Source organism: Kogia breviceps, chromosome 18 (genome assembly GCF_026419965.1).
Source record: "Kogia breviceps isolate mKogBre1 chromosome 18, mKogBre1 haplotype 1, whole genome shotgun sequence".
NCBI lineage: Eukaryota > Metazoa > Chordata > Mammalia > Artiodactyla > Physeteridae > Kogia > Kogia breviceps.
This window is the reverse complement of record NC_081327.1, coordinates 1,365,856-1,389,362: the sequence shown is the minus strand read 5'-3', so window position 1 is coordinate 1,389,362 and position 23,507 is coordinate 1,365,856. Positions and strand designations below refer to the sequence as shown.

Here is a 23,507-nt window from a genome sequence, read left to right as displayed (position 1 = left end):
TTTCTCCATTGTGAAATAGATGTTTAATGGGGTTGGAGTTTCACCAGAAGACTTCCATTCACTGTACTTAGAAGGCCTTTGTCTGGTGTGAACTCGATGTCTAACGAGTGGGACCCCAACTTTCCATGCTCGCTGTACTCAGAAGGCTCACTCCAACATAACTCATGAGGTACTTCTCCAGTGTTAGGAGTTTGTAGTAGTACCTAATTTACCATAACCTCTGCACTCGTAAGGTGTTTTGTTTTTTAATTGAAGTATAGTTGATTTACAATGTTTCAGGTGTACAGCAAAGTGATTTAGTTTATATATATATTATATATATATAATTCTTTTCCAGATTCTTTTCCATTTTAAATTATTACAAGATATTGAATATAGTTCCCTGTGCTATACAGTAGGCCCTTTCATAAGGCCTTTACCACTGTGAATTCTCTGCTTCATGAGGTTGGAGTTGTATCTAAAGAATTCCCCACATTCACAGCACTCATATTGTCTTCAGTGTGGATTTTCTGGTGATGAACAAGGTGGGACTTCCTAATGAAGGCTTTCTGACATCTACTGCACTCATAAGGCCTTTCTCCAGTATGGATTTTCTGATGCTCAACAAGTATATGCTTGTGGCTAAACGCTTTCCCACACTCCCTGCACTCATAAGGCCTCTCTCCTGTGTGATTTCTCCAATGTTTAATGAGGTTGGAGTTGTACCGAAAGAATTTCCCACATTCGCTGCACTTGAAAGGCCTCTCTCCACTGTGAACTCTCTTATGTCTAATGAGTCTGCAGTGGTACCTAAACGCCTTCCCACATTCACTGCACTCGTAAGGCCTTTCTCCAGTGTGATTTTGCCAATGTTTAATGAGTTTGGACTTGTACTTAAAGTATTCCCCACACAAGCTGCACTCATAAGGCCTTTCTACAGTATGAACTCTTTGATGTCTAATGAGGGTGGATGTGTACCTAAAGAATTTCCCACATTCAGTGCACTCATAAGGCCTTTCTCCAGTGTGAACTCTCTGGTGTTTAATGAGTGTGGAATTATACCTAAAGAATTTCCCACATTCATTACACTTGTAAGGCCTTTCTGAAGTATGAACTCTCTGATGTCTAATGAATGTGGAGCTGTACCTGAAAAATTTCCCACATTCGCTGCACTTATAAGGTCGTTCTCCACTGTGAACTCTCCCATGTCTTATCAGTCTATAGTTGTATCTAAAGAATTTTCCACATTCTCTGCACTCATAAGGCCTTTCTCCATTGTGTTTTCTCTGATGTTTCATGAAGTTGGCATTGTACTTGAAGAATTCCCCACATTTGCTGCACTCATAAGGGCTCAATCCAGTGTGAACTCTCTGATGACTAATGAGTGTGGAGTTGTACCTAAAGCATTTCCCACATTCACTGCACTGAAAAGGCCTTTCTCCAGTATGGATTCTCTGGTGCTGAACAAGGTGAAACTTTCTAATGAAGGCCATCCCACATTTGCTGCACTCATAAGGCCTTACACCAGTGTGGATTTTCTGGTGCTCAACAAGGATCTGTTTTTGACGGAAGGCTTTCCCACACTGAGTGCACCTGTAATCACTCTGCCCACTATCAAAAGCTTCCCCACACTCACTGTCCCTCTGTGGCTTCCCCACATTGTGAGGGGTCGGCTGCTGCAGAAGGCCTATGCTGCCTGGGAAGTCCTTTCCGTCTCTGCTGCATGTCAAGGTCCTCTCTGCCAAGTGAATGCTGCTGTTGGTAAGAAATGAAGGCTGCCCCTCATCCCTTCTGGAAAGTTTGTCTCTAATCTGCTCCTTCTGGTGCTGGAAAAGGTTTGTCCCATAAATATATAGCCCTTCATTGGGGTACATTCCGTCATGCTCAGGTAGGTGCAAAAGGTCTTTGGACAGTGGGTCACACATCTCATAGGGCTGGGCCTTCTTGGTGGATGGATCTGGCTTTGGAGTCCCAACCTCTGACATCCCTACAGAAACACTTTGATCAGAAGGTGTCTCCTCATCCTGGGCTCCATGCCAACAACCTGTAAGCAGAGAAATGCTGGTGAAGTGAATGATGATTTTGGTAGGAGGGGCAGCCCCATCAGAAATGACACACCGAAGACTAAAGCCAGAGAGAGGAAGGTCTGCTGTGCAGAGATGGACCTGCATAGCTCCCATGATGAGAGAGCCCTGACAATAGGCAAGGACTGAAGGAAGAGTTACTGTCTCAGTCCATTTGGGATGCTACGACAAAATACCACAGACTGGCTGGCTTATAAAACCAGAAAGATTTATCACACTTCTGGAGACTGGAACCCATAGATCAACCTGCACTCTCCTGGGTTGCAGACTTCTCATAGTGTCCTCACATGGTGGAAGAAGCTAGGAAGCTCTGTGGGGTCCCTTTTATAAGGGCACAAATCTCATTCATGAGGGCTCTGCCCTCATGACCTAATCACGCCAAAGGCCCCATCTCCTAATACTGTCACCTTAGGCATGGGGTTTTCAACATATAGAACATGGGGGAATACATTCACACCAGAGCAGGGAGGAGAGGCACACCTCCAAGTCAACATGGCCATGGCTACTGGTGACAGGTGAGCACCGTGTCGAAGGTTGTGCCCAGACCTAGAAATACCTGATACAAAAGAAATGCTCAAGTTCAAGGACTATTTAAGGATACATGCAGACCTCACAACATCTTACATATAGGTCAAATGTTGAACACAGCAAAGGGAGCAATGAAACAGAACATGTGACAAGTGAGAGTCACAGAAGTATGGTTGGAGTGTGACAGAAGAAATAAGAATGGGGAAGAAATGAGGTGTGGCACTGGTCCGAGCATCAATCAACGGTGAACACAGAACAGGTTCCCAGCTCTGACATCACACCCTTTCCCAGGACCTCACACCAAGCCCGGGTACTTCTAAGTGTCACCTGCCGTTGATGTAGTAATGGCCACACTAGACTAGCAGGTACCCAGAGTCCTCCCCATTGCTGCAGGTGAGCATTGATGTGGCACCTGAAAGAGGTTAGTCTTATGTGAAAGACAGAAAAAGAAGGGGCCAGCACACGTAGACAGAGATCCAACACAGGGCTTTCAGCATTCTAAAATTACAAGAACTTCACAGGGGAGACCGTAGTAATAATCAATGGTTCCCCAAATTAGTAACTAGGTTGGTGCTAAAATTCCTGGCACAGGAGGCACTAAGAAATGTCAGTAAGAGGAAGGGGTAAGGCCTGGCGCAACAAGAGTCCAAGCATCTAGTCTGAGGACCCAACCAAGGACAGGCCAGGTCTGAAGGGGTCTCAGACAAAATCTAGGTTTCTGACTCCTGAGCCCTATCTTGGAAGGACTTGGAGTAGAAGGGATGGGGCTCCCTGGGGAGAAAAATGACACTGTACACACAGTCCAGCCCCAGCACCAACACACATATTCCAGGAAACTAGGAAAGGAAGCAGTACCCGTGGTCTCAGTGTGGGGAGTACAGAGCTACCCCCTGGGAAAAGGGAAAGAACAGAGCACAGCCCAGGGCACTGGGTGAGCGTGTGGATCTTACCTAGGGAGGTCACAAGTGCAAAGTTCTCCGTCATCACAGCATGGTACAAGTGTCTCTGAGCTTCATCAAGGAGGCCCCATTCCTCCTGGGAGAAATACACGGCCACGTCCTCAAAGACCACACGGTCCTGCCAAAATTGGAAAAGCTTGGTTCATGAACAGCTTCTTGTTTTAACTATATTTTTGTGGATTCTGTATTTATCTATTTGCCATCCATTAATTACAGGGCTAAACTAATGGCCAAATTTGTTTACATCTCCCTTGCAATCCAGAGCCCATACTCTCAACCAACTCCTTAACTAACTCTCACGCACCAGGTCAGTATATCCCCTGCCCTAAAGCAGCCCAGGGCCAGGTAACAGACAGCCAGGGACAGTTCCCATACCCCCGGTACACAGAATTATACAAACTGGTCACCCACAAACTTTTCATCCAATCCTCCCTGCATTTCCCTCAAAAGTCTAATAAAGGCTCTGACCTTTGGTGTCCCTTAGCTTGTGCTCATGCCTCCTGACCGAATCTGGTGCTTCTCCAGGTGGCCCTGTTACATAGTGTACCTCCTCCTCTTGGGAAATATAAGTAATAAAACTGTCTTTCAATGTCGTTGGCCTCTCTGTATTACGACTCACTCGCCTCCACAAGTTAAAATCCTGTGGGTGCAATCACTGATGCACTTCCCTTTCCAGGACCCTTCAGCCCTCCCCCTACACATCCGTCCCTGCTCATCCTCCTCCCACACGTCCCACCATGGAAGTTATACCAGGTCCCAGTGGCACCAGTGCCTGCTCTCTCCTCATTACCATTGATCACTGTGTCCAGCACACAGCATAAAACACATGGGGGAGGGAGCAGAAAACCACCAGCTAAGGTGTGGACCTGCATGCAGGGCCCTACCCTTCACCTGCCACACAGTTTCCCTGGGGTCCCCCAGGTGTTGACCCTCAGACAAATTCAGACTCGTCCCTGTCCTCAAGCGCCCAGGGCCAACCATTCACACTCCTCCTTACCTGCATCTCACTCGGTGGACTGCACCTTCCTCATGACTCTGACCCTTCCACAGTGACAGTTCCACAGACAGCCCCAGCCCACACCATAGGCACTTCCCTCACCTCCTTATAGGGCACTCTGCACATGGAATCCAGGCAGTGAATGGAAATGCATCCAGCATTCATCTCAGCCCAGTCCTGCCCCTGAACACCAAAGTCCCCTGGGGCCAGGGCCTGCCCCAAGCCCTGCTTAGAAGGTCTCACCACTTGGCCCTGTTTTTTCCTTCCTCCCCAGCCACCCTTCCTATGTGAGACCTCATGTCCCCTTAGCCCTCTCCCTCTTCCGTGTTGCACGAACTGTCCCATAAGCAGTCAGCACCTTCTCTCCTCACGTGAAGCCCAGGTACACCGACCTCCCCACCCACACTGTCACTGCATCCTAAGTCTAGCGACTCTCCTAGCTGATCCCATTTCCTCCCTCAACATCCATCTCATGTCCACTCTGCCCTCAGAAGACTCTCATGCCTACATCCCGCTGTCATGCACAGACAAGGACACTCTGCTCCCTCATCTGTCTTCGTGATGTGCATCACCACCAGCCAGGTACCCAACCCACAAACTTGGTCCTGAGGCCCTTCATTCTCACTCCTTGTCCTTTAATGGCATCACCACCATAAACTAGAAATGATCCCACCTAAATCTTACCTTCGGCTTTATCGTAGTCCACACACTGGCCCTTATGTTGGGGCCGTCTCCATCCTGAATCCATCCCCTGGACTCCAGCCCTCTGTGTAAAAGTGCTCACTCAACACCTCCCCTTGGGAGTCTCTGGAACATTTGTTACATGGACAAAAACGGACTCTCCTTATTCCACCTGGAAATTCCTCCTAAAGCTGACTTCACCCATTTTAGTTGATGAGGCATCCATCCTTCCTAACAAGTCCAGAAACCTGAAGTCATCCCCAATTCTTCCTATCAGCCCACTTCTTAGTCCCTCACTCCCCATTACATAAAATATGGGCAGTACAACACTGTAAATCATCTATACTTCAATTAAAAATATACTGATACATTTTTAAAAATAAATAAAACACAGGCAGCTCTAGTTCAAAACACATCCAGAAAACAACCACTCCCTACTTCCATAGCCACCACTCGGGTGTAGCCACCACCAACATTTACCTAGATGACTGCAGAATTTCCCCTCAGGTCTCCCTGCCTTCACTCACACCCTTGTCTGTCTTTTATTCTGCAGCCAGAGGGAATCTGTTAAAACATGAGTCATAGCACCTTCCTCCTCTGCTTCAAACCTTCCCTACCTCCCATCAACCTGAGATGAGAGAACCAGGACCTCAGGCTATCATTCAAGGCCTGATACCTGTGAACCCCTATCCCAGCTCCCCATTCCCACCAGATATAACAGAGACCTGCAGTTCCCTGAACATTCCACCTCAGTATCACCTGCAACTGTCTGAACATTCAGAATCCTGAATGTAGTCAGGACTCTCTGCCACATCTTACCACATCAGTTGTCAGAAATGGAACTGTTCTATATAACCTGGGACTAAATATAGGATCCTGGGCCTGGTGAAAGCACAGGGTCTACAGAGGCAAGAGAGAAAAAAGGGATAGAAGTCCTGGGACACTACCATTCCCTGAGGGCATACAGATCAGGGTGATAAAACTATCAGGGTGATAATTGGGATGGGTGAAAGGTGGGACCCCTCCACTCACCTGTACAGGGTCCATAAGCATTTCTGCCACTGCCATGGGACCCTGGGGGAAGAAGGAAGCCATGTGAAATGGGTAACAGTGGCAGGGTCCTACAGCAGAGCTGGACCACCACTTCTGCTCTACCCTGGCATAATAGGATCTCAGCCTGAGAGTCTAAGCTCAGTTCCTCACAAAACAGTATTGTCTCTTACTAGCTGAGTGACATTGGAGAAGGGTTAAACCTCCCTGAGCCTCAGGGAAAAGAAACAGTTTATGAAGATTAAGAATGCTTCCAACACAAAAGACCCCGAATAGCCAAAGCAATCTTGAGAACGAAAAATGGAGCTGGAGGAATCAGGCTCCCTGACTTCAGACTATACTACAAGGCCACAGTAATCAAGACAGTATGGTACTGGCACAAAAACAGAAATATAGATCAATGGAACAGGATAGAAAGCCCAGAGATAAACCCACACACATATGGTCACCTTATCTTTGATAAAGGAGGGAAGGATATACAGTGGAGAAAAGACAGCCTCTTCAATAAGTGGTGCTGGGAAAACTGGACAGCTACCTGTAAAAGTATAAAATTAGAACACTCCCTAACACCACACACAAAAATAAACTCAAAATGGGTTAAAGACCTAAATGTAAGGCCAGACACTATAAAACTCTTAGAGGAAAACATAGGCAGAACACTCTATGACATAAATCACAGCAAGATCCTTTTTGACCCATTTCCTGGAGAAATGGAAATAAAAACAAAAATAAACAAATGGGATCTAATGAAACTTAAAAGCTTTTGCACAGCAAAGGATACCGTAAACAAGACCAAAAGACAACCCTCAGAATGGGAGAAAATATTTGCAAATGAAGCAACTGACACAGGAGTAATATCCAAAATTTATAAGCAACTCATGCAGCTCAATAACAAAAAAACAAACAACCCAATCCAAAAATGGGCAGAAGAACTAAATAGACATTTCTCCAAAGAAGATATACAGATTGCCAACAAACACATGAAAGAATGCTCAACATCATTAATCATTAGAGAAATGCAAATCAAAACTACAATGAGATATCATCTCACACCGGTCAGATTGGCCGTCATCAAAAACTCTAGAAACAATAAATGCTGGAGAGGGTGTGGAGAAAAGGGAACCCTCTTGTACTGCTGGTGGGAATGTAAATTGATACAGCCACTATGGAGAACAGTATGGAGGTTTCTTAAAAAACTACAAATAGAACTACCATACGACCCCGCAATCCCACTACTAGGCTTCTATCCTGATACCAAAATGTTTATTGCAGCTGTATTTACAATAGCCAGGACATGGAAGCAACCTAAGTGTCCATCAACAGATGAATGGATAAAGAAGATGTGGCACATACATACAATGGAATATTACTCAGCTATAAAAAGAAATGAAACTGAGTTATTTGTAATGAGGTGGACAGACCTGGAGTCTGTCATACAGAATGAAGTAAGTCAGAAGGAGAAAAACAAATACTGTATGCTAACACATATATATGGAATCTAAGAAAAAAAATGTCATGAAGAGATTAGTGGTAGGATGGGAATAAAACACAGACCTACTAGAGCATGGACTTGAGGATATGGGGAGGGGAAAGGGTAAGCTGTGACGAAGTGAGAGAGTGTCAGGGACATATACACACTACCAAATGTAAATTAGATGGCTAGTGGGAAGCTGCTGCATAGCACAGGGAGTTCACCTCTGTGCTTTGTGACCACCTAGAGGGGTGGGATAGGGAGGGTGGAAGGGAGAGTGACACAAGAGAGAAGAGATATGGGAACATATGTATATGTATAACTGATTCACTTTGTTGTAAAGGAGAAACTAACACACTATTGTAAAACAGTTATACTCAAATAAAGATGTTAAAAAAAAAAAGAATGCTTCCAACCTCACAGGGGTCATATTGTTATCTAACGTAAGGAGTACATACCATGTGTCAGCTATGACTGACCATAGAAACAACGGTTTTGTATATATTTCCAGTGCAACTGAAGTGATATAGTTTTGAAATCTGGGGTCTTTATTTTTACTGCTTTTTAAGATCTCAGAGGATGTCATATATAAAACTTTGCATTGTAAGAAAATACTTAGAGGTAAATCAATGCCAAGCCAATTACAAAGTGTTTGCATAAATTTAACTGAGTGAACAGGCTCATTTCTAATTGCCTGTGTGTATGTATTTAGAGGAATATTGATTAATTAGTGTTTAAATTAATTTTCATACATTCTTAAGTTAATGAGTTGTAGTGAGGGGCTGAGCAGGCAGGTCAGCTATTAGTTAATTCAGCAACCAAGCCTACCCACTAAATAATCCTCAAAAGGGAGGAGTGGATCATCCCTCTTGCCCTGAGGGGTGGAGGTGAGGTGGCAGTGCCCTCGTCTAGGACCCACTGGCTGCACCACTCTGGCTCACCTTCCCCTTGCTCCATCAGGAGTGGCCCTGAGGGTCAGTAGAGTCTGCAAGTGGAGAATCCACACCAGCACACACTGTAGGCTCCACAGAAGGGAAGCGCCTTACCCCATCCAGGCCTCCCTTCCTACAGACACAGGCCAGAAGCCCTCCTATGTCAAGTCTGCTCTTTTCTGGAGAGAGAATCAGGGATGCCAGCACCCAGCCCTCACGTCCTCCCCTCCAACTCTCAGCCCTCCCTCACCACAGGGCCCATCTCATGTAACAATCTTAAGCCTCTCTCGTGGCGCAGTGGTTGAGAATCCGCCTGCCAATGCAGGAGACACAGCTTTGAGCCCTGGTCCAGGAAGATCCCACATGCCGCGGAGCAACTAAGCCCGTACGCCACTACTGAGCCCATGCTCTAGAGCCCGCGAGCCACAACTACTGAGCCCGCGTGCTGCAACTACTGAAGCCCGCGCACCTAGAGCTCATGCTCCGCAAGAACAGAAGCCACTGCAATTAGAAGCCCACTCACTGCAACAAAGAGTAGCCCCTGCTCGCCGCAACTAGAGAAAACCCACGTGAAGCAACAGGGACTCAATGCAGCCAAAAATAAAATAAAAATAAACAACAACAACAAAAACAATCTTAAGCCTCCCTCCTCAATCTGATCCCCAGGCCATGCCCTGGTCCACTCCACACCCTCCAGTCCTTTGATATCTCCAACCCTGCCTTCTTCCTCTACTTCCAGACTTTATGTTCACCACCACCCCATATGGTATCTCCATTTGGTGACATCTCCATCTTGATACATGTCAGAATCAGCATGTCCAAATATAACTCATGATCTTCCCCCGGAACCTCCTCCTCGCACTGACTTCCCCATCTCCCCACTTTGAGATGTTCAGGCAAAAAAAACTTGGATGGTACTTCATTTCCTACTTTTGCTTACAACCGTATTTTATGCAGCAGGAAATCCCATTTACTCCAAGTTTGAGATTTCTCCAGAATCGCATCCCATCTCCCAATGTCACGCTACCTTCCTGGACCAGCCCCTGCCATAATTTTCCTGGGGTCTATCGCGGTGGTCTCCTCAGCAGTCTCCCTGCCTCCATTCGCATCCCATTCTCCTAATTTTTAACTTCTAACTCTGAACACGGTTCTCCCATCCCCAATCCCTTCACAACCTTCCATGGATTCCACCTGCTCAGGTTGCCGTTTCAGGTGAGACACCTCGTCCCCCTCTGTCCACGACAAAAGCGACCCCAGGTTTCCCTAATGCTGCCGACTCCGTAGCACCTGCAATTCGTACACCGGCGGCCCCCGAGGGTACTCTCTCCCTCACCCCAGTCCACTGGCTGAAAGGGAACCCCTCCCAAGGCCGCGCTCTGTTCTGGACTCTGGGGCTGACCGGCAGGAAACTGAGCGGACCCACCTCCTTCCGGATTTGGGACTCGGAGACGGGAGTCGGGCCGAGTGGGGACCCGGGAGACGCAGCACCCACCTGAGCCGGCCTCATCAGGGCCGCCTCTGTCACCGGCTGGTGGGAAGAACCGAGCCGGGAGAGGCGGAGAGCGGGTCGGGAACTAGGGCACCGCCGTCAGCTGCGGGCGCAGGGGGCCTCACAGCCGTCTCTGAGCAGTGGGGCCAACTTCTCTCCTCCCGCTTTTCGCTCCGTCACCTCGGTGCCCAACAAGCGACGCCGACACCCTGAACCGGTGAACAGCCCGACAACCACCCAAACACTACCAGAGACAGTGCCGGAAGTCCCGCCCCCACGAGATGAGCACGCACGTATGCGCCCCTCCCCTAAGCTTTCATTGGCTCAATCACCGCCGCTTCGCACCGTAGCAACTTCTGGGTAATGTAGTTTCCGCTGCCACCACTTCTGTCTATGATCTGAGCAGAACTCACTCCTTAAGTGGCTGGTAGTGGCTTTGAGACTCTTTCAGGGGCACTGAGAAGCGGAGTTCCCTGGCTCCAATGATGTGCGAGGCGTCCCCTGCTCTTAAAGGGGACGCACCCAGATTTCTGGAGAGCAGTCCAGGAAAACTTACAGAAAGTTTAGTGACCTTTTATTTCAGACTGTGAAACAGAGCAAGTTCCAAAATCTACACATCCAAAGGGACACACCATATTATAATGACACTCTATGTGCACTCATAGCTGTCAGCTATGCTGTGGCTTTTCAACAACTTGAAACCTAACAGGACCCTATGGGACTTTCCTGGAACAGATCCCTCCCCCCCATCCCATGTCCTCTGACTGCCTGTTGTCTGTAGAATAAGTAGCTTCCTAGGCCTCCCGGAGGCAGGAAAGACCTGGACAGGCCCAAGGACAGCCTCCTCATGCATAAGGATTAGGCAGAAGCAAAGCCACCTACTTGTTTTGCACTTAATGCGGCCATGGTGCATGGAGGAATGGCTGGGGGTTTTTTTTGGCGGTGCTGCGCTCTTGTAGGATCTTAGTTCTCCGACCAGAGACTGAACCCCAGCGCACGGCAGTGGAAGCGCCGTGTCCTGACCACTGGACCGCCAGGGAATTCCCTGGAATGGCATCTAAAACAGAAACTTTGCAACATCTCAGCAAGAAACTTGACGGTGAAAACCATGGAGCGAGCGTGTGCTTTGAGGTAGGAGATAGATAGGCTTCGGGGTAACCTGCTGCAACTGGTTTCATGCTGACCCTTTTGATAAACTACTATTGAAACTAGGAGCCCTAATTGGATGAAAGATGAGAGGGTCCACCCCAGCCTCCACATTCTTGTGGTCAAGGAGATTTCCCAGCCCCACACATGTGCAGAGGGTGTTCTCAAGTCGTCCTCTAGTAACTTTGGCTACATTGTAATATCATTATAATATCATTAGAATTGCAATTTTGACACCCACCCCCCATAAGTTTTGCTTAGGTGTTCTTGGGAAAGATTCAAAATGGAGCCTGGTGGAAGCCCAAATAAGGAATTGCAGATGACACTATCGTAGGGAAGGGAAAAGGGGAGTCACCCTGGCCCAAACCCTGGAAGATTAACTCCATACTAACAACCTAAGCTGCCCCTATTGCACGCAGCTCACTCCGTGAGCTAGCCTTGTGCTGTCCCACGTGTACTGTGCTTCTAATGAACTCTGTGCCTGCCTTGCAATCTTAGTCTCTTTGTTGAGTTCTTTCTCCAAAGAAAGCAAAGACCGAGATCCTCTCGTTAGCTAAAATCATTCCCTGAGTTCCAAAGAGTAAATTTAATCAGAGAAGTGAGAAAATCCAGAAGGAAAGTAAAACAGTCAAGCAAGACAAAATAATAATTGTTTACTTGTTAAACAAAGTCAAGGACTTTTAGTTCCTCTTCAAGGGTCATAGATAATAGTCTGAGTCATGACCTTTGAGCTCTTTAACAGATACTGAAACCTGCACCAGGTGGGAGAAATTAACTACATGCTGCCTGCAAGCATATAAACCCCAGAATGGTTGGAACCAGAAGGTTGATGATGTTGACTCCAGATTACCTCACCACCAACCAATCAGAAGAATGTCCATGACCTGATCACACACCCTACAACTCCCCTCCCTCATCCCATCTTTGAAAACCTTTCCCTGGAAGCCTTTGGGGAGTTCGGGTCTTTTAAGCACTAGCTGCCCTGAATTCCTTGCTTGGCACCCTGCAATGAACACTGCACTTTCCTTTACCACAACCCGATGTCAGTAAGATTGACTTTACTTCCTATGGGCAAGCGGACCCAATTTTGCTTCGGTAACAGACTGAAGCTCTGTATTCGGTTTAATGACCTTCAGCATATTTGGTCCAGGACAAGACAGAAAAGACTTCAGATAGACCCATGGTAGGGATAATGGAGGAAGAATGACAGGAAATGCAGAATTGCTTGAAAGGGTGAAACTGTGACTCTGATTCCCAGAAAAACAGCTTTTCTGGCTGTACAGTCAGTGATTCTGTTTGAACCTAGTGAACAACACGTTTCTTCAAACAATATTTATTACTCCATATCTGAGATATTTTCCAATTCTTTTAAGAATCTGAAACCTACCTGAAAAAGAATGGTGATTTATCACATTCCATCTTCTGCTGGGACACTGTGTGATCTTTTAATAGTCAGAGCACATGTACAAGGGGAGCATCTTGCCCCCAAGACAAATGTGTGGGATTCTAGTCTCTCCTCTTCTTGCTAGGAAGTTATTTATCACTTCGCCTCAAATTGCAGCATCAGTGTCTTCAAAGGGAGTTTAAATTATCTGAGAAAAACACTTGTGAAATGAAAATTACAGAAAGGTATTACTGATTATGTGGTTATTAAAATAAAGCAGCAGAATAGTTCTAGAAAAGCATTATTTGTGACATGTAAAAAAAAAAAAAAAAAGTTAAGATCTTAGCCAAGTTTAAGTAAGAGATAGTGAAGTCTGAAAAGCCAGAAAATGAAGCTGAGCCTGTGGCTTTTCTCTCCAAAATGTGCTTCTTTTTCATACTTGAAAACATGGCTCATTAACTGCTTGGTGGGATAGATTGAGACAATCTTTTGAAAGTCTTTCCAGAAACGTGAGAATGAATATGGAAGCTATGTTGTAGTGTATTTACTGTTCTAAGAAATGTTCAATGAGCACCTACTGGGTTTTAGGCACAATTGTAGGTGAATGTGACACATGTGGAATAGGTTTGCCAGCTGCCCTGTGTATGCAGGAATGTTGCATGTTTCCTAAAATTCTGTATTTGTCTATTTAGCATTCATTTATGGCAAGGCCAAACTAATCATTTCTCTCTCTCGCAATTCAGCTTTCACAGGCTCTCAAACATCTTGTATATTTAATATTAATATTATAAACACCCCTAGAACAAACTCTAACATGTGTTTTTTCTTCTTGCTAAATAAGGGATGTGTCCACCTAGGTATTTTGTGCTGCTTTAGCCATAAAGTCATTGTAGAAATTAAGTAACCTCCACTAAGGAAAAGTAAAAATAAGATAAATTCCCTGAGAAAAGGACATAGAAAATGGACCCAGTGTGTCTAACAGGGACCCCAAATAAAATGGAGTCAGGAGGGAGGGGCTTTCCTCCCCACCCCCGCTGGGCAGCTCCACTGTCCGCTTCTTGATTCTAAAATATTTCAAGCGCAATGATGACCCCCTTCTCTCCTTGGCCTAGGGCAGCCCGCCCCCTCCAGAGCAGGGCTGTTGAGCCAAGCAGACAGGGCCAAGGGGCCAATCTGGAAAGGCCAGCAGGGGCCTCTCCCAATACTCTTGGGGACAAAATATATTTAATGGTTAAGGGACTCGTCCCAAGTCTGACAGCTAGAGCAGTAAAAAGGGCCAGAGGCCCTCCCACACAATCTTGAACCTACTCCAGGACTGGGGCCCGAGGGTAGTTGATCTGCACCGTTGACTCAGTATAGTTCAGAACTCTGCCATCGCATAGATATTTTTATTTATTTATTTATTGGCTGCACTGTGTGGCACTCGAGATCTTAATTCCCCGACCAGGGATTGAACCCGTGACCCCTGTAGTGGAAGCACAGAGTCCTAACCACTGGACTGCCAAGGAATTCCCCGGATATATATGTTTTTTAATACATTTATTTATTTTTGGCTGCATTGGGTCTTTACTGCTGCGCACAGGCTTTCTCTAGTTGTGGCGAGCGGGGGAGACTCTGTTGCAGTGCACGGGCTTCTCATTGCAGTGGCTTCTCTTCTTGTGGAGCATGGGCTCTAGGCACATGGGCTTCAGTAGTTGTAGTACACGGGCTCAGTAGTTGTGGCTCACGGGCTCTAGAGTGCAGGCTCAGCAGTTGTGGTGCATGGGCTTAGCTGCTCTGTGGCATGTGGGATCTTCCCAGACCAGGGCTAGAACCCGTGTCCCCTGAAATGACAAGCGGATTCTTAACCACTGCGCCACCAGGGAAGCCCCCCCCTGGATATTTTTAAAGGAAAAAAAAAGTTTTCTTTTCTCCCTCTTCCTGAATATATGGTAAAATTCCAAGTCTTCATCACTGCCTTTCCTTTGGAACCACATCTAAAAGAGAGTAGCTTGTCCTACACTGGTCTGCACTTATGGCTAAATTTCCCTGTATTCCTAATTGTTCTGTATATGCTGCATTTAGACTTACTTATGGCAAAGAAGGCAGTCTTTTAAATGAAAAACTCAAGAAATCATGAAGATATGTAAAAGCTACATATGCCTAAAAATCTCTGAATTCAGGTCCCATTTGCTGTTACATAGGAGTGAACAGAACTCCCACACCCACCCTTTTTTTAATATAATAAAAGGGCCTTAGCATGGTTGCAGCTGTCATCACTATAGTAAGCTGGTTTACAGATGTTTTCCATTGCATATCACAATAAAGAGTACCTTGTGCTATGAAAAAATAAAATAAAATGGAGTCAGGCAGTCATGACAGACCTGGTGTTCAGTCATGTACTCTTCATTCTTAGAAAAACCATGACCAAAAACTGTAAGGACTTCAGATTCTGCTAAGGGTCCTACCTAGAAAAGTCCCTAAGGAGAGGCTCTGATGACACCCAATCATCGAAAACTTGAAGTCAAGCTGCGCATGTTACTGAACCAAACTTGGGTCCACTTGCCCCATGCACAATAATGCCAATCTACTGACAATGGGTTGTGGTGAAGGAAAGTATCAGGTTTATTGCAGGGCGACACGCAAGGAGTACGGGCACCTTATGCTCAAAAGATCTGAACTCCTTGATGGGCTTTCAGGGAAGGGTTTTTAATGACAGGAGAGGGTCACAGGGTGTGTGATCAGCTCATGAACAGTTCCTGATTGGTTGATGGTTAGGTAACAGGGTGGTATTTCAGGAATGTCAATTATCAATTACCTGGCTCCAACCTGTCTGGTGGTAGCAAGCAGTGAACTTCCTCCACCCGGTGGGGGTTTTAGTATCTGCAAAACAACTCAAGGATATGGCTCAAGATATTATCTACAGCCTTTGAGAAGGAACTAGAGTTCCTTGACTTTGTTTCATGGCTAAACTACCATTATTTTGTCTCACTTGAATGCTTTCCTTTGTTTCTGCATTTTTACTTCTCTGATTAAATTTGTTCTTTGGAACTGAAAGAAGGCCTAAAAGGCTAAAGCTTTCCGACAAGTAAGAGGCAGGGGACACAGGGGTGGGGAGTTCTCTTCATGGGAATGCCATGCAGGGTCCTGCTCCATTTCACAAGGGCTTGTGGTCAAGCTGCAAGGACCATCTATTCCCTTTACAAGTCTCCCAATTGTGGCTTTTGTAGGTTTTGCTTTTAAAAATTCCTCACCCCCTTCACCACCCCTCCCAAATGTAGTTTCATTTACAGCTGAAGGCTGTGCATCTCTGGTTTGCAAACCTTGTGAATGATAAGTTGTCCTTTTGTTTTAAGATAAACCTTGGGGCTTCCCTGGTGGTGCAGTGGTTGAGAATCCTCCTGCCAATGCAGAGTACATGGGTTCAAGCCCTGGTCTAGGAAGATCCCACATGCCGTGGAGCAACTAAGCCCGTGCACCACAGCTGCTGAGCCTGTGCTCTAGAATCCACGAGCTACAACTACTGAGCCCGTGTGCCACAACTACTGAGCTCGTGTGCCACAACTACTGAGCTCGTGTGCCACAACTACTGAGCTCGTGTGCCACAACTACTGAAGCCAGTGCGCCTAGAGCCATGCTCCGCAACAGGAGAAGCCACCACAATGAGAAGCCCGCGCACTGCAACTAAAGTAGCCCCCACTTGCCGCAACTGGAGAAAGCCCACGTGCAGCAACGAAGACCCAGCGCAGCCATAAATAAACAAACAAATAAATAAAAGAATGATCTCTGAGAGCTGAGAGAGCCTGTGTACCCCCAAGAGTTACAGTGTTACAAAAAAAAAAAAAAAGATAACCCTTGATTCTTTTCTGGGATTTTTTCTAATTTAGGAGGGTAGTATGAGCCCCACCCTTTAACTCCTGCATGTGACTAGGTTTCATGTGGACATCCGTGGATTGCTGAGACTCTCATTTTTAGGGTGTTGAGAGTTTAGCTAAGCTACTCCATAGTGTTGCTACATTGGCATCCATTTTGTTTGGCCAAGCAGCTTGCAGGGGCCTTAACCTGACACTTCCCCCTCATGGAATCACACGCCCCGTTAGCTATCCCCCAACAATGCTGAGGAATATGGGACATCTTCTTTGGACAAGGGACCCAACTCAGGCTACTGCCAAATGCCCCTCCTCAAGCTGATTCTGGGAGACAAATAATCTTCATATCCAGGGCAAGGAAATTGGCGAAGTCCTTCAGACTTTCCCAGGAGGCCTTGTGCAGAAATGCAAACTGAACCAAATATGGACTGACAGCTATTCTTTATCCTCTTGCTATTCCATCCTGAGTAGCAAATACAAACTAGAGGTCCCCACAAAATCCATTCACTGTTTCATTCTGACAGAGCAGGAATTATCTGTTGTCAATCCACAGCATACAGTAAATAGAACCCCACAGGTAAATGTCCCTTAATCAATAAGAACTTTACCATCACAAACACCAGTGTGAGCTGGATAGTCCTAGGTCAGGTGACTTTGAGGGTGGAAAAATCAACCCAACCATTACAAGTCAATCAACTATACTCACTAAGAAGGGAAATCTCCACAAGCTGCCTGCAGAAGCCAGCTGGAGTCCTCTTGTCCAGAACTGGGTAATATCCCACCCAAAACAATCAGTGGGAAGGGAATGAGATACCCCAAAAGTCAAGAGACTGGTGAGTCCTCCAGATGAAGGGAGGAAGCATAGCTTCCTGCCTGCTGAGCACTGTAAAGATGATTCATACACACTGTGGCACCCTGCCGTGTGGCAGAGGAGGGAAAGCTAACGTAACAGATACTGACAACAACTTATTTCTGGCAAGGACTCCAGGAAGGTCTGGAAGTGCAAGGTGTATCATGAAAGCTTCCAGTATACATGCTACTTAAGAGAATCTCCCTAGGGGACTTCCCTGGTGGTGCATTGCTTAAGAGTCCGCCTGCCAATGCAGGGGATACGGGTTCGAGCACTGGTCCAGGAAGATCCCACATGCCGCAGAGCAACTGGACCCGTGCGCCACAGCTGCTGAGCCCGCGTGCCACAGTTGCTGAGGCCCACGTGCCTAGAGCCCGGGCTCCACAATGAGAGGCCACCACAATGAGAAGCCTGCGAACCACAGCGAGGAGTGGCCCCTGCTTGCCGCAACTAGAGAAAGACTGTGCACAGCAACGAAGACCCAACGCAGCCAAAAAAAAAAAAAGAAGAAAAGGTGCTGGACTTCTTAACCTTGAAAAAGAAAATGTTCTTGGTGACACTTAGGTAGACAAAAGGCAGAATTCTGTGTTACCTAGGGCTTAGAATGAGACATGGGCATCAGGCAGGGCGCACAACGGGCTGTACAGGGACACTGTAAGCAATCTGGAGCTGTAAAAAGCATCCTATGTATAGCAAGAGGTCTGGGGCTAGCTAGGTTTCTGAGGGTCCCCATGGATGACCTGGCTGGAATAATTTCATGGTGTCAGGGGCATAGAGGCTGTCTCCAGTTGCCTGGTATCCTGGCTCTAGGACCTAAGGGATGGTGTATAGCAGTCCAGAGTGTGAGTGCCTGATATAGACAGTGATTGGGTGTGGACTTAATCAGCTGCTCCAAAAGGGAAAATGACTAGCATCAAGCCAGGGACTCAAAACTGGACCAAGACAGTATTTCCATAAAACTATACATCAAAACACTGTGGTAGGGCTTCCCTGACGGCGCAGTGGTTGGGAATCTGCCTGCCAATGCAGGGAACACGGGTTCGAGCCCTGGTCCGGGAAGATCCCACATGCCGCGGAGCAACTAAGCCCGTGAACAACGGCTACTGAGCCTGCGCGTCCGGAGCCCGTGCTCCTCAACAAGAGAGGCCGTGATAGTGACAGGCCCGCGCACCGCGATGAACAGTGGCCCCCGCTCACCGCAACTGGAAAAAGCCCTCGCGCAGCAACGAAGACCCAACACAGCCAAAAATAAATAAATAAATTTAAAAAAAAAACCCACTGTGGTACTGTCATAAAGACAAACATTTAGACCAATGAAACAACAGAGTGCCCAGAACTAGAAGCCAATATATTTGATCAAATAATCGACAAGTGTGCTAAGACAATTCCATGGGAGGAGGAAAGTCTTTTTTTAATATTTTTTTTTAAATTTATTTGCCTGCGCCAGGTCTCAGTTGCATCACGTGGGATCTTCGTTGAGGCATGTGGGATCTTTTAGTAGCAGCGTTTGAACTCTTGGTTGCAGCATGTGGGATCTATTTCCCTGACCAGGAATTGAACCTGGGCCCCCTGCATTGGGAGCGTGGAACCTTAGCCACTGGACCACCAGGGAAGTCCTGGGAGGAGAAAAGTCTTATCAACAAATTGTAGGAAAGTGGATACCTGCATTCAAATGAATGAAATTGGACCCTTACCTTATACCACACCCCAAAATGAGCTCAAAATGGATCAAAGACCTAACAGTAAGATATAAACCCATAAACTCTTAGATGAAGACAAAGGGAAAAGCTTCGTGATCCTGGATTTGGAAATAACTTCTTGGCATTGACACGAAAAGCATAGGAAACAAAAGCAAAACTCGATAAAATTACAAACTTCTGTGCAAAGGACACAATCAACAGAGTGAAAAGACAACCTATTGAATGGAAAAAAAAACATTTGCAAATCATATATTTGATAAGTATCTAGATATACATAAAGAACTGCTACAACTCAACAATCAGAAAATAATCTGATTTTAAAATATAGACATTTTTAAAAAGAATATACAGGACTTCCCTGGTGGCTCAGTGGTTAAGAACACGCCTGCCAATGCAGGGACACGGGTTTGAGCCCTGGTCTGGGCAGATCCCACATGCTGTGGAGCAACTAAGCCCGTGCGCCACAACTACTGAGGCTGCACTCTAGAGCCTGTGAGCCACAACTACTAAGCTTGCATGCCACAACTACTGAAGCCTGTGCCTACATCCTGTGCTCTGCAACAAGAGAAGCCACCGCAATAAGAAGCCCATGCACCGCAACGAAGAGTAGCCCCCACTCGCTGCAACTAGAGAAAGCCCACAAAACAACGAAGACCAAACACAGCCAAAAATAAATAAATAAATAATTTAAACAAAAAAAGAATATACACAAATGGCCGAGAAGTACGTGATCATTAATCATTAGGGAAATGCTAAATAAAATCACAATGAGACACTACACATTCATTAGGATAGCTACTACTAAACATGAAATGGAAAGTAAAATTATATTGAAGAGGATGTGGAGATACTGTAACTCTGTGGACCTTTGATGGGAACATAAAATGGTACAGCCAAGAAAGGAAACAGTTCAAAATATTAAAAATAGAATGACCGGGACTTCCCTGGTGGCACAGTGGTTAACAATCTGCCTGCCAATGCGGGGGACATGGGTTCAAGCCCTGGTCCGGGAAGATCCCACATGCCGTGGAGCAACTAAGCCTGTGTGCCACAACTACTGAGCCTGCGCTCTAGAGCCCGCAAGCCACAACTACTGAGCCCACGTGCTGCAACTACTGAAGCCCACGCGCCTAGAGCCCGTGCTCTGAAACAAGAGAAGCCACCGCAATGAGAAACCCGCGCATCACAACAAAGAGTAGCCCCGCTCGCCGCAACTAGAAAAAGCCCGTGTGCAGCACCGGAGACCCAATTCAACCAAAAATAATAAATAAAATAATTAATTTTTAAAAAATAGAATGATCATATGATCCAGCAATTCCACTTCTGGCTATACACACAAAAGAATTGAAAGCAGAATCTCAAGGAGATATTTGTGCAGTCATTCTCACAGCTGCACTCTTTACAACAGCTGAAATATGGAAACTAGGAAGTGTCCATCAATGGATGAATGCATAAGGATGTGGTATATGCATACAATGGAGTATTATTCAGCCTTAAAAAGGAAGGGAATTCTGAAACATGACACATGATAGATGAATCTTGAGATTATTATAACTGAAGTAAGGTATTGACAAAAAGACACAAACTGGGGACTTCCCGGGTGGCGCAGTGGTTAAGAATCCTCCTGCACCACCAGGGAAGTCCCCCATATTCGCTGTTCTTATAAGGCCTTGTATCAACAGGAACTTGCTGGTGTGTAACAAATCTGGCATTTTACTACAAAAATTTCTCACATTAGCTGCACTAATAAGGCCTTTCTCTAGAGGGATTTGTCCAATGTCTAATGAGTGTGGAGCTGCAACAAAATAATTTCCTACATCAAAACACTCATAAGGCCTTTCTCCAGTATGAATTCTCTGATGTCTAATGAGTGACATGGTACCTTCACACACACATAACCTGACACATATACTTGAGTTGTTTTGCAGAAACTTAGACCCCCACCCAGGTGGAGGATGCTGATCACAACCATTATATTCCAGAAACATCACCCTCTTACCTCAACACCAACCAATCAGAAGAAAGTCCACGAGCTGCACCCCTCAACCCTCTAAATGCCCGTCCCTAAAATCTATCAGGAAGTTTGGGTTTTTTGAGCTACAGCTGCTTGTTCTCCTTGCTTGATACCCTGCAATTAACACTGTACTTTCCTTCACCACAACCCAGTGTTAGTAGATTAGCTTTGCTGCACAGCGGGCGAGTAGACCCAAGTTCAGTTTGACAGCAGACATTAGATATTTTAAAAATATCTGCTACCTACAGCCTTGCGGTCTCAAGAGTCTTCCTTGAGGGCTTCCCTGGTGGCGCAGTGGTTGAGAGTCCGCCTGCCGATGCAGGGGACACGGGTTTGTGCCCCGGTCCGGGAAGATCCCACATGCCGCGGAGCGGCTGGGCCCGTGAGCCATGGCCGCTGAGCCTGTGCGTCCGGAGATATTTGTGCAGTCATTCTCACAGCTGCACTCTTAACAATCTGCCTGCCAATGCGGGGCACATGGGTTCAAGCCCTGGTCCGGGAAGATCCCACATGCTGTGGAGCAACTAAGCCCGTGTGCCACAACTACTGAGCCTGTGCTCTAGAACCCGCGAGCCACAACTACTGAGCCCACGTGCTGCAACTACTGAAGCCCACATGACTAGAGCCTAGAATACAGAGCACAGGCTGTCCTCTCCCTGTGCCTCTGCAACGGGAGAGGCCACAACAGTGAGAGGCCCGCGTACCACAAACAAAACAAAACAAAGAGTCCCCCTTGTAACTACACAGACATTTCCAACTCCAATCAATCCTTGCTTTACAAGCACCCTTACTTCATAGCAGATCCAATTATAATTCTTCACAATTTATGGAACTAACTGTGGCCTTCTGTTTTTTGCCTTTATAACCTTCCTCCATTTTGTAGTCCAGGGGACCACAATTTTAGTGCTTCTCAAAACTGTGTCTCCCAGGCTGCAGTCCTAACAAGCCCCAAATAAATGCATCTTAACTTCAGTCAGGTATTCGTTTCTGAAATTTTGGTTAACACTCATAACACATAAAAGTATTATGTAATAGACTTTGTTGTCATTAATTTTTACTGTCCATCTCCTTTGAACAGAACGTCAGACTCATGAGGGCAGGGATCTTTGTCTCTTTGGATCTTGATGGGTCCCAGGCAGCCAAAATAGTGCTTGGAATGGAGTATGCACTTAATGAGTGCTTGTTAAGGAGGGTATAAATATGATGGCACAGATGCCCTATTTGTTTTTAGCATTCTGGCAAAGATATCTGCTCTCTCTATGTCACCCTTCAAGCTGGCATTGTTTGGTATACTAAAAAATGATTTAAATAAATAATAAATCACAACTTGGAGAGCTATATCCACAGATTAGCCAAGTTTCCTGTGTAACTACGCGCTCAGCTTCATTCCCTCATTCTCAGACTTCAGTGTTCCTTCAGTCTTCACTGAGATCCTAACCTCGTTCACATGGCCAAGAGCTATTGTGGCCACCACTTTTGAATAACTAAATATTGATTGATTTCAGCAATTTCAACATTTCACAAATATTTTCCTGAGATAAGCTCAACTCTCCATGCATTTTCACTGCACTTGCAGGTGAAATTATATTGACTCCCCAGCAAGGAAAGGAGATCATGTAATCCAATCCTTTATCTCTAGGTTCAGATGCCCCCTTTCCAAATAAGCTATGAGTCACTCTCCAGACAGAAAGTTGCATACGGTAAGTCCCTCTTCTTTTCAGATAGGTAGATCTTAGCTTCTAGAGAAGAACTGAATACATATTAAAATGTGGAGTAAGAAATATGTGTCGGTCCCTGAATGGGACAGTGTCACAGGCTTTATGTTTTTTTGTGAGGGAATCAGAGACACAGCGCCTGGTCTACCTGCTTCTGGCCGCCCCACATCCCTCCTCTGTCTTGCCCAGCATGGCCCTGTCTGAAGTCTTCACTTTCTTGACCCTAGCCTAACACAGTGAGGCTCGTAAATTGAGTCTAAAGCTTCAGCCTACATATACTGGAAGATAAACAAGACAATGTTTATTGGACTCCAGCTCAGCATGGATGCACTTTGTGTCTAAGCGACAACCCGGTATCATGTGCCCATTTGGTTTCGCCGGTTTAGGGAACATCTGAAATATTAATGTCACTGTTTCTCTCTGTGATCAGCACATACTACATTTCAAGGAAATCTGGGTGCGTCCCCTTTAAGAAACGTGAAACCCCGCCCCGTGCCCACAGCCTCTGTACTTCCCAGCAACCCTCCGGGTGAGGCGGAACATCGCCCTGGAGGTTGGGGGGGGCACCGCCTCTCGCCGGGGACCGGAGCGTTGTGAATTACATTACCCTGAAAGCACTGCGCCTCGCGTCAGGGGCACTGGACCAATGAAGACTTGGGTAGAGGCACTTCCGTTCTGGA

The 23,507-nt window shown here is 46.2% G+C and overlaps 1 protein-coding gene across 1 annotated transcript; it reads right to left on the bottom strand.

Annotated features, from left to right (window-relative positions):
• On the bottom strand, nucleotides 1-10,429 carry LOC131744796 (zinc finger protein 548-like). The gene is given in 5 exon segments (XM_067019939.1): nucleotides 1-497; nucleotides 500-2,023; nucleotides 3,542-3,668; nucleotides 6,261-6,302; nucleotides 10,105-10,429. Coding segments are annotated over 5 exon segments (1,887 nt in total). The 5' UTR covers nucleotides 10,189-10,429; the 3' UTR covers nucleotides 1-387.
• Between the last annotated feature and the right edge of the window lie 13,078 nt (nucleotides 10,430-23,507).